Source organism: Cydia amplana, chromosome 4 (genome assembly GCF_948474715.1).
Source record: "Cydia amplana chromosome 4, ilCydAmpl1.1, whole genome shotgun sequence".
NCBI classification, from domain to species: domain Eukaryota; kingdom Metazoa; phylum Arthropoda; class Insecta; order Lepidoptera; family Tortricidae; genus Cydia; species Cydia amplana.
In genome coordinates this window covers 12,224,371-12,240,267 of record NC_086072.1, presented here as the reverse complement: position 1 = coordinate 12,240,267, position 15,897 = coordinate 12,224,371, and the positions used below count along the sequence as shown (strand labels likewise).

Here is a 15,897-nt window from a genome sequence, read left to right as displayed (position 1 = left end):
GCAATCATTGTTAGAGGTTGATTTATAGTAGAACATTACGTTCCGGTCTGAGCAGGTTTCCTCTTACGGATTTATCTTTCAAAAGCCTAAATCTCCAATATAGATTTTCCGTTTTGTAACCATATAGGAACTACTTTCCTAGGAAACTCACAATCCAACTAGGAAAAGTACCTACCTCTATCTTACAAAAGACCAGCTAAGTAGTGATATGCATTTTCGGAAAGGGCCCCGTTTCTTTTAATCTGGTAACACATTATGCTTCAATGTGCATGTGATATCTGTGGATTTGCAAGCATCCATAGGCTGCTGTGTACACTTACATACCATAATGGCATGATAAAAAATGCAAACGTTATAAAGAACATATTGATTAAATATTTCCCTAGAATTACCAATTTAAAACTATTTGGAGCTTAGGAATTCGATTGTGCAATGAGTAACCCCTTTAGTTAACTCTTTCTTAAATAATATAACGGCTTCAAGGGCCCCGAGTCCCGAGCGAAATATTTACTAAAACTCAATTTTATCGTGCCTGGATTGCGCTAATACATACGAGTATTTACCCTAAAGTTTGACTGTCCTCAAAGTAAGACTATTAAGGACATCAAAAGCCTTATTGTGCCAACTGCAGATGTTGTCCAACTTTGATGACACTTTGTTTAAGGATTCCATGGCACATATTTCGTTGTTGGCATTATAAAACATGACGTTTTCGAAGTACCAATGTTTTTTTTGCGCTTTTTGCGAAACGTTAAAAAATTGACGCTATAGTAGTATTCCTCGTGTAGCTGAACTTATATTACGAAAAATAGCTGAAATCTATAAGATTTCAAAAACTGCTGATTCTACCATATTCCTCGAAATCATATTGAATAATACCTACCACGTTAGTTTCCTTGCAGACTGGCAAACTACATTACGAGTAAATATGTACTCTTCTTGTCCATAATTGTATTAATATTAACGTAGCCGTCGGGTCCATTGTTCTCCAGACTCGTTAAGGGCCCTGACCAATTAATATCTGTAAATATGAGGCGCTGCGGGCGCAATGATTCAGCGTCTGTAAACTATTTTAGCATAATTGGGCTTGAGCCGCGCAGCTGGAGGCGTTTTCACATTGCTTGCGCAAGTGCACAAGGGAGTCCAATTAATAGACGACCCATTACTACTTGTTCTTGAGATCCATAATAACTATACGTAATCCGAGAGCGTATTTAAACTGGTTTAACTGAGTTTTCGTCTCGGCCGTGGTCAGTTAGCGATTCAAATGACACCAAAGTTCTTGCCCGCCCCTCTTTAATGTACTGTCTTTTAGTCTTGCTTAAATATTCATGCGTATTCATGTTTTAACGGATCTTCTACGGTGCATTAATGCCACCAAGCTTAACCCTTTCCCTTCTTTCTCTTTCTTTGAGTTGATTACAGAAAATCCAACATAAAAGCAACTTTTCATTTTAAAATCATACATAGAAATGTAAGTACCCAATGCTCACCCAATGAGATTAAATTCAAGTTTCGGTTATCTGACAAACAAAACAAACTCGAAAAACTTGGAAATATTTTGAAGGTTACATAATTATGTAATAATTTAAATACTAACTAGCCAAATATATTGGTAGCAACTAGCAACAGAGCTGCTTGACATCAAGGATATAATTTCAAAATAAATGCCTAACCGATATATCATCCTTGTTTGTATGTTCCAGATACCTAATTACATTCACTGTAATTTTCCAGTTTGTTTTCACATTTTACTACCCAATCATCCTGCTTTTGTATTTTTTTTTGTTCTAAAATGACAAATTGGTCGGAAAAACTGGAATTGTCATTTTAGTATCTCGAATATTATACAAGGATTATCGATTTGATTACAATGTAACTATACTTATAATCGTTAGGAGGTAGGACAAACAATAATTAAAGAGCCTAAGTAATAAAAAAAAGTGTAACATACTTCAATTGTAAGTCACGTCAAGCTGGTCAGCGTCCACCTGGCAGCCCCAGGGGCAGCTACGATGCGGCCCACACGTACGGCTCTGATTGCCTCTGATAACACTTTAATGCAGCTTTTTCATCTGGACGTGCCACGACTCTTAATACTATTGAAAATATAACATACTTTAATTAAATTATAAATCTTATTGTAAACGTTAGATAGATGCCTAGTTTAAACTGGAGAAGCTGCATGCCAAATTGAATCCTGGTTTATTTTATAGCCGCAAGGTTGGTAACTTCACAAGGGTTCAGTACATTCCACGTTCATTATAGTGAGCATTGTTTCATTATTCCCTTCAAATAGCTTCAATCAGATACGAAATCGATTGAAGAGTAACAAAAAGCTATACCATTAAATTGATGTAAGCTGCCATCAAAATTACCTAAGGCAATTTATAAATTCCAAGTTTTCAAAGAGTCTATAGGGGCTATAGGTAATCAATATTTTACAAACCTCGTTAATTCGCTCGTTTCGAGTTACATTACGCCGCTGTCGCCGCTTGAACAAAAAGTAACGTTTCAATTCGTACCGTAGTTACCTACCTAATTTCCGTAGCACTCGTAGTTGATTTTTTGATTAAAAATATTTGTACATACCTTTATTTTGATTACGTAGCTTTGATTCGTCTGTAAGCGAAATTATGTTTTTAACATATATTGAAAATAACAAATATTTGCCTCGGTTAAAGTGGAGCCCGTGACTTAACAATAAGCTTTTAACATGTGATATTCTTATCTGACTATCGGCTCTACCGACTCATGCGATTTAGATATTATTTATAAGTGAGGAATATTTCAATGCTAATTATGCCATGCCGAATTATGGCCATGAAAAATATGTATAATGCGTTTTCTAATATAGTATTTTGTGCAACAGGTACCTACATAATAAGGGTTGTTATGACTCGACTTTCTCTCGCTTTGTAACTTCGGCTCTTTTTCGTAAATAATTTGGTGCAAAAACGTGAAAGTTTCTGAATGACAATAACGATGTTTGTCTTCAGGTCGTGCGATCGAGCGGGTGTGTGCGGGCGCGGACGGCGCAGGCATGGTGTCGGCGGCGCGGGCGCTGCTGGCGGCGGTCACGCGCGTGCTGCTGCTCGCCGACATGGTGGTCGTGCGACAACTGTTGCTAGCCAAGGACAAGGTGACTACCCGATGTAGTAGTAGTGTAGGGTCATCACGGGCGCTGCTGGCGGTAGTACGTGCGTGCTGATGCTAGCCAATATGGTTGTCGTCTGCTGCTAGCCAAGGACATCGGGCGGTGGTACTTACTAGGCAAAGCTTAGGGCGACAGGACAAGACGACTACTCGATGTACACACGTACAGGGACGACGTGGGTATAAACTCGGCAGTGTGAATACCACTGAATGTTTAAAAATAAGTTTAGAAAGATGTGCCTGCTTACTAAATAAATATATTTTCACTCTTCTTAATTTGTAAGTATCTCTTTTTGCACTGCATTATCGCCCTTTTAAGCTTAATTTAATTTACTTGGATAATTTCATTATATTAACATATGTACATTCTACATTAGTATAGCTGACGTAGTAGTATATAGGTAGAGTAATCCTAAGGTGTTATGAGCATCAGCAGGCATTCCAAATGCCGTAGCCTAAGATCCTTCATCAATACCGTCAGGTGGCGCGCTCGCTGGACCGCCTCGAGTCCGTGTCCAACTTCGCGGAGTTCGTGCGCGCCTTCACCGAGTTCGGCGGCGGCATGGTGGAGCTGGCCAGGCTCACGGCGGAGCGGAGAGCGGACCTGAGAGACGAGCGGCGGAGAGCACAGGTCGCCGCCGCGAGGAACGTGCTGGAACGATCTACGCTTATGCTACTTACCTCATCCAAAGTAAGGATTTGTATGCTTGTTCTGTTCTTCCAATGTGTTGTTTCTTTCAGCTATGTCTCTTTACCTTTGCCTTGCCGTAATCCGACAACGCTACATGCTTCCAGTCTCAATATATGTGAGTTTAGTGTAGTTAAAACCTCCAGAAAAATGTGTCTGTTCACTATGTTTAAGTTGGCTAGCTTAAAGATAACATATAGCTAGCGACACTACCTTAGGTATCTTACATATATTTAGTAAAGTGCTGGTGCTATATTATGATTCACGAGTTTCACAACAGTCAATGTCACAGCTAAACGCAAAAAAACAAAAAGCGTGCGGCAAAAACGACGTCACTAAATTTATGTATGTATAATATCCATCCTATGCCAAATGTTTAAATCGCTCGCATCTTATAGCCGTAATCAACCATAGATAGGTTGAAAGGTGTCGCCAATACCGTTAAGGACCTAAATACTTGAATAAAGCTTGGACGCAAAAAATGCAGCGCCGCGGAAAGGATTTAGAGCGATAGTACGCCATAAATTTCAAACGTGACGCTGTTTGTCCCGCGGGTCCAGTAAATTAGCACTGTCGGTCGCTGTTCGGCCCATCAATTATTTAGGTGCCCTGCCCCGAGGTATCGTGACCACACCTTGTTGTTTCTCCTAGATTTATTGAAACTCGATAAAAGAAATGTCTGCGAATTGTAGGCGATTCGCGAAACGATGGCAATTAATTAATCAACGTCGGATTCAATGACACGGGAGTTATCACGCAACCCTAATAAATTAATTGTTTCAAAAATGATTCAGATTAGGTTTTTAATATTTATAACTACTATTCGATGAAATATGAGAGGCATAGGCAGTTTATTTTAGATATCTGTAACCTAGTTTTTGTGATATATCGCACGCACCATTATTTGCATACAAATTGAATAACTACGAAACGAAATTAATTGAAACTTAAGTACTAGGTACCTACTCTGTTTTTATTTTTTAAAATGTTATTCAGAGCTGAGCTTAACCGCCCAGGTATTAAAGAAATGCAATTAGTGTTAGAAGTATTCTTTTAATTTATTTAGTAGCTTGCACAAAGCGTTCGTGACCGCAGGCGCGGTATGAAAGCCATCATTACGTTTAAGCGCTGAGATTTATCCTAGGCCGAAGTAATGGCACTTTTATTGCACAGAAATTTAGGAAATGAAATAGCTTTAAACGTTGCGAAGTGAGCCGCTACGGGCATTGTACGAAGTGACAGCCGTGTAAGTGCTCGCTCGCGAAAAACTAACATGAAAATGCTGAATCACGAGTTTCGTTGAATGTTCATTGCATTTTTGTATAGCATGAAGTTACTTTGATGTAGATGTTACTGGTAAAAAAAGATGATATTAGCCAATATTACAAACGTAATACACTTAGAGGCGGATTGTTTAGAAAATCGAATGAATTAACAATGTGGCATCACAAACTAGTTTTTATTGATAGGTAAAGATTTGATTTTCATACTTGGAAAACCAACAGCTCTAAACATTTTTATAACTTTTATAAGCTAGCTACAATATAATTACAGAGCCAATTACAGGTTCTCACTTATAAAAATTAAATATGCAAAGATCAAATATAATTTCAATTTAGTTACACACACATTACTATTATATTTTAAAAGGATTTACGCCGTATTCCTATTTAGTATTTTTTTATTAGGTCTCAAATTATTTTGTACCTACCTATCACAATTTACTCGGACAACGAAACAATTCTTGTTATTATAGTATTGATATTGATTGTATAACTCGTATTAGTTGGTTCAACTCGTATAGGATGGTATTATAGGTAACAAATATAGGTATAAATATCGCGTGCTCCATTTCCTCGATAGTGGGTAATTTGCGATGTGTAGAGGTCGAATAACACCTTGAAGTTCCGATAGCCGTTCATAACGGCGCTATGGCCGGAGCTATCGCACAATAAAAATAGCGTGGCCCATATTTCAAGCGCAGGGCCCTATTTCTCAAATACGGTTAGCTTCGGCGGTGACCTGTTAGAGTGCGCTGAGGATCGTCGGCCGCAAATGACCTCTTACTGCTTCATCCTCTTATCTTACTATTAAACAAGCGCAAAAGCAACCTTCCTCATTCTGAATTAGAGCTCATATTTCAAAACGATGCAATAGAGATGTGAGGTTGAGATAGTAAGTAGTCAAATGCCTGCAATCTGTCAACGTTTCCGGGCAGCCGTGTCGTATACGTACGCTCGACGGTTCACCCGTTTTCACATGACATATTTTAGCGGCAGTCGTCTTGCGCTTCTTTTGAGATATTTCTTGGGAACATCTGTTCGCAGCTGTAAAATACGGAATTGAACAACGCTGAAAATATAAATTTGTAAAAATCTGCCGACGGATAGATATGGCAATATGGCTTATACTTGAATGATTTATACAAAGATACTGACTTTAAGTTAGGTCTACAGATTTTTGTTTATGATGGCAACAGTATAAACAGAGTCAGACAAATTCGAGCGTACACTGTTATCATTCTGTTTGTAGCAGTAAGACTTAAAATATTCAAGCCTACTGCTACGCCGTCGCCTGTAGCTAGGTATGTAATTGTGACCATACCCTAGTTGTATCTTTTTGTCATGTACCTATATAGCGCCGTGCGTAGCGTAGATGCAATAAGTGTCATCACCGGCCCAACGCTAACGGGTGAAACCTAACTTACATCGTCTTTAGTTCCAACTGTTTGAAATTACCCACCTTCGACTTCAAAGCGTTCCTTAAAATAACGGATTAAGGATAATAAGAAATGAAAGTTTCCCTCTTAATCTGAACTTTTCTAACTTTCGACGATTAAGTGACTGGGCACGGCGGCGGACTGCTCAGCCGTAGCGACGTCGAGGACCGAAACGAAGAGATCGCAGACTTGGATATAGCTCGCAGATTATTCCATGTCACGGCACAGATCGGGCCCGTGCCTAGATTACATCAGAAAATATTTTGCCAATCTATATAAATTACCGAAATGCTTCGCAGCATCGTAGTCGAAAATGCTTGAAGTGTGATTTTGTGCAGAAAATTGAAGGAACTTCAGTTTTTAAGTTCGAGCGGTACGACAATCATTCTAGCTACACAAGGCATAGGTATCAATAGATTGGTTTTAGTTTTAATTGTTCAAATTTTAGACGGAAATATGTACCTATAGTTACCTAATATTTACGTAGGTACATATTAAGTTTCAAAGAGTAGACAACGTTTGTTGAAATGAAACTTTATCAAGTATATGTATTTATGACCTTTGCATAAATATAAGAATGGTTTATTCGTGCGATAGGAAATCAGCTTGTACAAAGTAAATCCGTTCTGTAGCCTGATAATTACCCCTACCAATGCTTTTCACAGACTTGCCTTAGGCACCCCGGGAGTGCCAGCGCGCGGGAGAACCGCGACACCGTGTTCTGCCAGATGCGACGCGCCATGGACCTCATCCACTACGTGGTGCGCGACGGGCTGCCCGGCCACGACGACCACTCGCAAGAGGTTGGTACACGGCTCAGGTAAAACCGCGACACCGTGTTCTGCTCGATGCGACGCGCCATGGACCTTATCCACTACGTAGTGCGCGACGGACTTGCCGGCCACGATAATCAATCGTAGGAGGTTGGTACTCGGCTCAGGTACAACTGTGACACCGTGTTCTGCCCGATGCGACGCGCCATGGACCTCATCCACTACGTGGTCCTGAAATAACTAGACAACAACATAGAGCGTAACGAATTAAAGTTTGCAGTATTTTACCATTTATGTACCTAGTTAAAAAGACATGAAATTTAAGCCATAAGCCACAGCTAACCCAACTTGTAATATTACCGAGCTGCATTAACAAGCACTACGAGATAATCAGCCATAAGCTTAGTACGTGTTTGTTCTGCGGTATTAGATATCTCGCCGTCGCTACGAGCAGAAACAAAAACATTATTTTAGCTGCGCTTGCTACGTAAACTTTGTAAACTCTGCATCACTAAGCTAACATAACGCCTTAATTTTCCCTTAATATGAAATTCAATATAAACAATCCGATCCTGCTGCTTGTGCCATAGGGCGCATAATAGCTTCCAGCGGGCCTGTTGCCCGCCGTGTATTTCCTATTACGACGGCAGAATGCTCGATAAACATCTAGCACCAGAGGGGATGCGTCTGACACCATTGATATGTGCTCGAGTCACTTTTATTAAAGGAAGTTTCATATTTTACGAAGGTTTTATGTAAATTTTGTTTCGCCTTTATCCTCTGTAATGGCTACGAGCTTATTTTGATGTGATACGTAAAATACTGATATTTTGAAACGTATTGTACGTGTAGCGATTTACCTTCAATTACAGCGCAATAATAATTAATGGATGCTCTTTTTACTCAATGAGATCTCAGAACAGTAAAAAATGTTTTTACATATAGGTAGCAATCGTTTTCCTATATTACTTAATATGCATGAACGTATATTTAGTAACTGATTATTTCACGGATAAAATAACTAGTACAATAAATATATAGTGATCTGGGCACCATAACGCATGGAGATGACCTGGGGAGCATTTTTTATTTATAAGTATACTTTATATTTTATTACGATTTAATTTTAATGTTTAGTCGATTTATTCTGTTATTACCTATGTACCTATAATAACTAGTAAGTTTTCTCTAAATGCTATATATAGCTGACCGTAACGCATACGCTCAGTTGAATCACCCACATTCTAGAAGGAACAATTCTAAACCACGTACTAGAACAAGTATTTTATCACCTATACAAACTAGAACTATTTATTGGATATTTCCTACACTGTGAGAGTGTGCCAGAGCGTTTATCGGGAAAGTTGGGCCCTGTCGCGCCGCTGTGCTCTTACATATAGGATTTACCATTCACGGTGAAAACTGATCTTAAGTTTCTGCTTTCATTTCCCTAGTAATATTTTTTTCTACTCCAGCACTTAAATGTGTCAATTAAATGACTGACAGTGATATCTAAAGCAATGTCATTTGAATGCTTTGTCTATAGGCTCATAAGATGACTGCTAGCAGTCATCTTATGAGTATAATACAACTGCTTTATTTTTTTTAAAGATACAAGTTCCGATCATCTTGATTGAAAGAGGTATGTTTTCATTTACAATAGTATCTTTTTTTTTTTTTAAATAATAACTCTTTTTTTTTTAAATAATAACTCAATTTTTTTTAAATAATAACTCTTTTTTTTTAACAATAACTCTTTTTTTTTTTAATAATAACTTTTTTTTTTTTTTTTTTTTTTTTTTTTTTTTTTTTTTTTTTTTTTTTTTTTTTTTTTTTTTTTTTTTTTTTTTTTTTTTTTGCAGCTGTCATAGAAAAAGTAATGTATGCAACAGCTCATAATTGGTTCTTAAAATTCTCGGGTCCTTTTTTACAAAACTCGACTACGTCTCGTTTTGTAACTTCGACCCTTGAATTTTAAGAACCCTTATTATATCACTGTTGCATAAACTACTATTAAACCCTAATATCATCATATATCATCACTGACTTAATATAAAAGAAATAGACACACAAAGCAGAACAAAAACGTCAAGAAATGTGGATCCCAATGACGTTTCGCACCATTTGCATTGATGATAAAAACGCTTACGTAAATTTTGAGTCAAGATAAATGTTTCGTACAGAAAAGAGCTTAATGTCGTAAGCATTAAGTGTCAAATTTGAAAACATAAGTACCAACACTGTTAAAAAATTTAGTCCGATGGCACTAAACGTAACGTATTTACGTCAAACAACGTCAAACGAGAATAATGAACGAATGGAGTCACTTTGGTACACTTTAATATGTATTACTGTACAGGTAAACCAATTGAAGTAATAAATAAAACAAATTTAGTTTAATCGGGAGCTCAAATAAAATTAATTCGTGGTTCAAATTCAAACAAATTAAATTTTTAATTCGTAAGTATACGTCTTTAAATACTAATTTCCTTGAAATAAATTCTACTTACCTATTAAATAACTGTGTATTTAAGATCTACATTTACTCATAGCACGGGTGCACAGGGACATTTAGATACTGATTGGATTTTTTTTTATAAAGTCTACCTATACTTTATAAAATAAATCCTGTGGTTGTCACTGTGTTCAGACAGGTTTAGCATTTACAGTTAGTCGATATAAGCCCTTATTGGTGGTGTATATGTCGGAAACAGGGAAATGGGCCGAACACACAAGTGCCGTTTTGCCTTGTTTAAAACTGCATCACCCCTATCTCTTGCTATAATTAAATAGCAGTCCACTTTGCACGTCGCATAGGTTTTCTTGGAAATCTTGAATTTAAACATAATATTATTCCTTATGAATTCCATATAAAAATATAAAAAAATATTGACCTCACATCGACTCATTAGATTTTTGTTCCTTGACATCCCTTCTTTGGTACTAAGAAATTAATTTATTCAAAACCATAAAATGACCACCAGATTACATAAATTATGTAATGCTATCCAAAGAACTAACCGAAAGAAATACATTCCATCCTTTTTCCTTGTTTTATCATTGTTATTTTTACATATTTTAACGGCACATTTCGTAATTCTTGACAACTTCACATTTGAGCGTTTCAAACAAGACTAAACGAAAAAGTAATGCATGATCTGTTTTGACATTACTTTTGTGGGGCCATTTTTGGCGGCTGATTGGGTATCCAGTTCTTTATACTATATCAATGTATATCATAGATATGTCGCAGGGAAATGATCAAAACAGAGATTTGAACAAATCTCTAAGGGATATGATCAAATCACGCAGGATGTTAAAATGGCGAATCCATATCATCATTTCCCTAGAAAAATTCAGTCATTTGAGCAAATCACTGACTCTGTTTAGTGAAAAGACAAAATCGGCCAATAAACGCGAAACGCTTTTTCATTTCACTAGATTTGTTTAGGAATTTGACAAAATCCCTAACCACGACAGTAAGTTGATGAAACGAACTTAAAAAGTCAACTAGTTTTATCATTTCGCTAAACAGGTTTAGTGAAATGATAAAGTCTCAACTGGAAGATGGTATATGGTGATTTGATTAAATCTCTGAAAGGTTTAGTGAAATGACGAAAGCAAGTACAGAATACAACAGTTTACAGTTAAGCGATTTGATCAAATCTCTGACTAGATTAAGTGATTTTTTGAAATTATGATGCCGACTGATGTACCGATTTGGTACAGATAATTTTTAATACGTATTTAAAACAATCCCCGGTACATTACTTCCATCTAATGGACCTCTGTCTATCTTAGGGACGTCCACCAACACGCTTGATTTGATTAGCAACTCTTTAAATTTGTGCAGAGAAGTCTCTTTCATTTTTTCAGCCGATATTTTCAAAAAAATTCAAGTCAGAGATTTGATCAAATCGCTTAACTGTAGAGTAAACTGTTGTATTCTGTTCTGTACTTGCTTTCGTCATTTCACTAAACCGTTCAGAGATTTAATCAAATCACCATATACCATCTTCTTTATCATTTCACTAAACCTGTTTAGCGAAATGATAAAACTAGTTGACTTTTTAAGTTCGTTTCATCAACTTACTGTCGTGGTTAGGGATTTTGTCAAATTCCTAAACAAATCTAGTGAAATGAAAAAGCGTTTCGCGTTTATTGGCCGATTTTGTCTTTTCACTAAACAGAGTCAGTGATTTGCTCAAATGACTGAATTTTTCTAGGGAAATGATGATATGGATTCGCCATTTTAACATCCTGCGTGATTTGATCATATCCCTTAGAGATTTGTTCAAATCTCTGTTTTGATCATTTCCCTGCGACAGATATATTTCCATATACATAATTAAGTATTTGAGCAAATATGACAGTATCGCTTTTGTTTGCTATAGGTATTCAACAAACAGATCCAATCTCATTTTGGTGAAAAAATTATGAAAAAAAAAATTAAAATAAAAAAATATTTATTTAGGTAAATGTTTCGTTTTAACAATACAGTTAATGGAGTCTCCTAGTAAGTAAAATATACCTGTGACAGGAGACCCCGCTCTTCCCAGCCAACATTAATGTAATTATCAATTATTATTTTTGGTTTAGTTTACCGACCTAAGTATACTATAAAATCCGACCACCTATTTAAAAAATAAACAGAGTTCATCCCTATTTTACAAAATCTAAACTTATATTGTCAGTCTAAGAATTCTCCCCATCTTTAGAAAAACGATAACCCTAGATAAAAAAAATCGGTAGCATTATCAAATCCCGTGAACTTTTACTCAAAACATTCCCTGAAATGGTCAACACATTAATTGTTGCGGGTGCTAAATTCTGTTTTATTTGCGCTCTCGTATGTATTAAATGCTGCTGGTTTTTTTTAGAGCGTAATGGCTCATTTAGACGGCACGCGAACTCGTATACGATTTTAGTTACATTGCGGACCATTGAGGTTACATCATTTCAGCCAACCGATCAAATAACGCAATGTAATGAAACTCGCATGCGAGTTCTCGCTCCGTCTAAATCAGCCTTAACCCTAAATGTACGCTGACGCAACGCAACGGCCGTTGGGCCCACAATCCATTGCAGTAAAAATGTATCCAAATGATATTACAACTTACACTGAGCCAATATCAAAACATCAGGTATCTGATATTATTGTGGTATTGAAGACCATATATGTATGAACAAAATATTGAGGCAATATATGTGTCTTAAAAAAATATTTCTTTCTTGCCGCCCTTGAATGGATAGTGGACCTTGAATACGTCTAAAAAGGAAAACCCACAGGTAAAGCAAATTAATATCTTTTCTTTATTGTTTTTTATTTAATAATTAAGATTAAGGAAACACAACTCACAAAGTTAACACTTATACCGCGTCTTCTAGTTCCTAAAAGTCAACAAATTATATTAATTTTTGACTATTAAAAAATGTTAAAAGACTGGGGCGAATTGGACTTTTATATTTCATTGTGAACATCTACAACACAGCATCACATCGCATGTAACCATTAGTCACACAATAGCCAGTTCCCAGATAGATATCTCACCTACATTTAAATCTTATATTAAAGCTAACATGCATATGAGATTGTGTAACATGAGCACGACTCGACGATAATACCTCCTATCCCATGGTAGCAATAACAGCTGCTACAGCAAACTGTATACGTTCAATACATAGCACCACAGATCACCTACCAACTCATGAAGCATCTAAGCCGACTCGCGGTCACTATGAGAACGCAACGGCTTATGTCACTTTGCGTCCATGTTTACGACTTGTATACGTATGAGTAGAGTTAGACCAAGTGTTCTTTTAAGATAAGATAAGATAAGATAAAGATAAAAGATAGTTTATTCAAGTAGGCATAATTACAATGCGCTTATGAACGTCAAATAAAGCTAGGTAGACGTCGACGTTTAGACGTCGTATCGTCGTCGTTGCATGATGTTTAAACACCATTTGCACAGTCAAGGCTATCAAAATCCCTGCCAACTTAGCTTGATCTATAACCCTACAAGTCGTAAACATGGACAATTACAAAAATCACTTCAAGGAAAAACATACACTTTTGCAGTAAGTAATATTGTGACCACGAGTCCTCGTAAACGCTTCATAATCCGGAGTCTATGGTAGTTAGTCTGCATATATTCGTAGCACACAACTGAAGAGGCTTCGCGAGACACGGCCGGAAGAGCTCCGTATAGTCCGTATACCGGCATGCCGTAACTCGCCTGCGGCCAGCGCACTTCGTTTATCGATAAGGACTAATCTCTTCCCTTCTTCATTGCATGCTCTTCGATATTCATACCCTCGTCTTCTAGTCATTTCAGAATTACTACAGCGCTTTAATGTGTCATATATATTTTTAATTTGACACATCAAGATAGGAGTAATAATTGTAGGTAAGAATTTGTAAAGTATGTCCAGGTTTACCAGCATTACAAGTGGAAATATATATACCTGCCGGTAATGTACCTAAAGCGTAGCGTTTAGTTAGGCTTAAAACACCTATGGGTGTGTACGATGTCAACACGCTAGTACACGCATGCGTTAATCGGGAAGTGGTTTTTACTGTCGGTAAAACAAAAGGTGCGTTAAATAAGAAATTATCGATAAATGACAGCCCTGGTTTAAACGGCGGGCGGCTAATGATGCGATAGAGATCAGTGCTATCACGATGGGCAGCCCAACTTGGATGCTATTCCGATCGTTCACCTAAGCCTGGCGTGTCAACCACTCGGGCGTGCAAATTTAAAAAGCGAACATAGTTGTTACGAATCTCTATGATACCGTCTCACTGGTTTGCCTCATCGTTCACCTCGCCTGGTCGGTGAGCAGTTGAAATACACTTGCGGCCTGGGCACGCCCGAAACACGGTCAACTTGCCTCCGTAACAATACCGCAGTGTACAGATACTACAAAAGATATATTTTAAACCGCACGTTGCTAAAGACATGATCGCATCACATAACACATAGCTTCCTGAGATCGTCCAGGTTCTATCTTTAATGAGCTTCTTGAATAAAATCGTTAATACGAGCACGACGCTATTACCATGTAATGCATGTCGTGGCTAGATCTTAGAATTGATAATTTCATGACGTGGCAATCATTTCATCAAATGATCGGTTGGCCACATCATGAAAATGTCAAACCTAACCTAGCAATAATCATCATCATATCATGAAGTGATAAATTTTAAGATGGCATTTCATTAAATGTTTAAAATCTATTATCTGGCCACGACATAATACATTCCTAAGGAAAATAATGGTATGGAATGGAATAGTTTATGCCATTCTGCGGTAGTAATTTTCCATTCGATTCATATTAGAAGAACCTCTAAATTCATTTAAAAGTTGAATCTCAGTTTAAACTTTGTAAACATAAACAAGAGTTTATTTTTTTCTTGTGGTTGCAACCTTGGTCGGATAGTTGTGACCATCAGGTACAATTTACCAAGGAGGTAGAATAGTGCCTTCAAAATGTTTCGCTAGCTTTCCAAACTTTCCATGCATAAACACAGTTTTATTTTTTCTTGTAGTTGCAACCTTTCTCGGATAGTCGTGAACAGGTACAAATTACCACGTAGGTAGACGAGTGCCTTCTAAATTTTCGCTAATACATATTTTAGAGGTAGAATATTTTATATACGCTTACTACTCGTATTTTATTAACTTGCTTTATTATTTTGTCGTAATGAAGACTCAAAATCGAGTAATCGCAATTGTCACCATACCGTAAGTACAGCCAGTAAACACATTAAATATGTGCCTACTTTCATTGCACCTCGGATTACTACGACTTACCTAAATTTAGTTACTTACATATTAACACATTGTAAGTTAATAATTAGGGGATTTCATAGCATTTATTCCTATACCTGCCGTGCGCATTCCTAGATGGATTTGAAAAACATATAATAAGTACCTACAGATTTAATTCGTCTACAATATACGTGAAAGTGAGTATATTTATATATTTTAGTTACCCTAATTTACCCTAACCCTGAGTTATAATTAATTGTAGACCAGTTAAAGCTTAATAAAGCTTTTACTACCTGTGTATTAGATATTTTTTTAATTCACTTACCTACCTACGTACCTAAACAATAAAGCTTTAGCTTCCTGCTATCAGTAATTGGGTAAATCTTAGAAATCACTTAAGCAAACACAATACATAGCATACCTAGGTAGGCATCTTATCGTTGTTACTAAGTATAAGTTAGTTCTTAATTGACGCTTTTATCAGCCAATACCTACACTGCAGCCGTAGTATATGCTCACGTTTTTGCCTAAAATGTACATATCTAATTCTTATCTGCCTATTCACTCTTATTATTTTACACTTTATTCTTTATAACCGACTTTTAAAAAGCAGGAGGTGATCAATTCGATCGCATTTTTAGGGTTCCGTAGCCAAATGGCAAAAAACGGAACCCTTATAGATTCGTCATGTCTGTCTGTCTGTCTGTCCGTCTGTCCGTCTGTCTGTCCGTCCGTATGTCACAGCCACTTTTCTCCGAAACTATAAGAACTATACTGTTGAAACTT

At 36.9% G+C, this 15,897-nt stretch overlaps 1 protein-coding gene across 11 annotated transcripts in view; it reads left to right on the top strand.

Moving 5' to 3' along the window:
- The window catches only part of LOC134647226 (alpha-catulin), a 113,428-nt gene that overhangs the window by 85,062 nt on the left and 12,469 nt on the right, over window positions 1–15,897 (top strand). For 6 of the 11 annotated variants that reach the window (XM_063501469.1, XM_063501473.1, XM_063501472.1 and 3 more), the window contains exons 3-7: window positions 3,000–3,142; window positions 3,617–3,847; window positions 7,229–7,366; window positions 12,590–12,625; window positions 14,889–14,918. In XM_063501469.1, the coding sequence (XP_063357539.1) occupies window positions 3,000–3,142; window positions 3,617–3,847; window positions 7,229–7,366; window positions 12,590–12,625; window positions 14,889–14,918 (578 nt within the window). Of the gene's footprint in view, window positions 1–2,999; window positions 3,143–3,616; window positions 3,848–7,228; window positions 7,371–12,589; window positions 12,626–14,888; window positions 14,919–15,897 lie in introns of all 11 variants that reach the window. The other 5 variants (XM_063501475.1, XM_063501465.1, XM_063501474.1 and 2 more) reach the window with 3 other exon arrangements.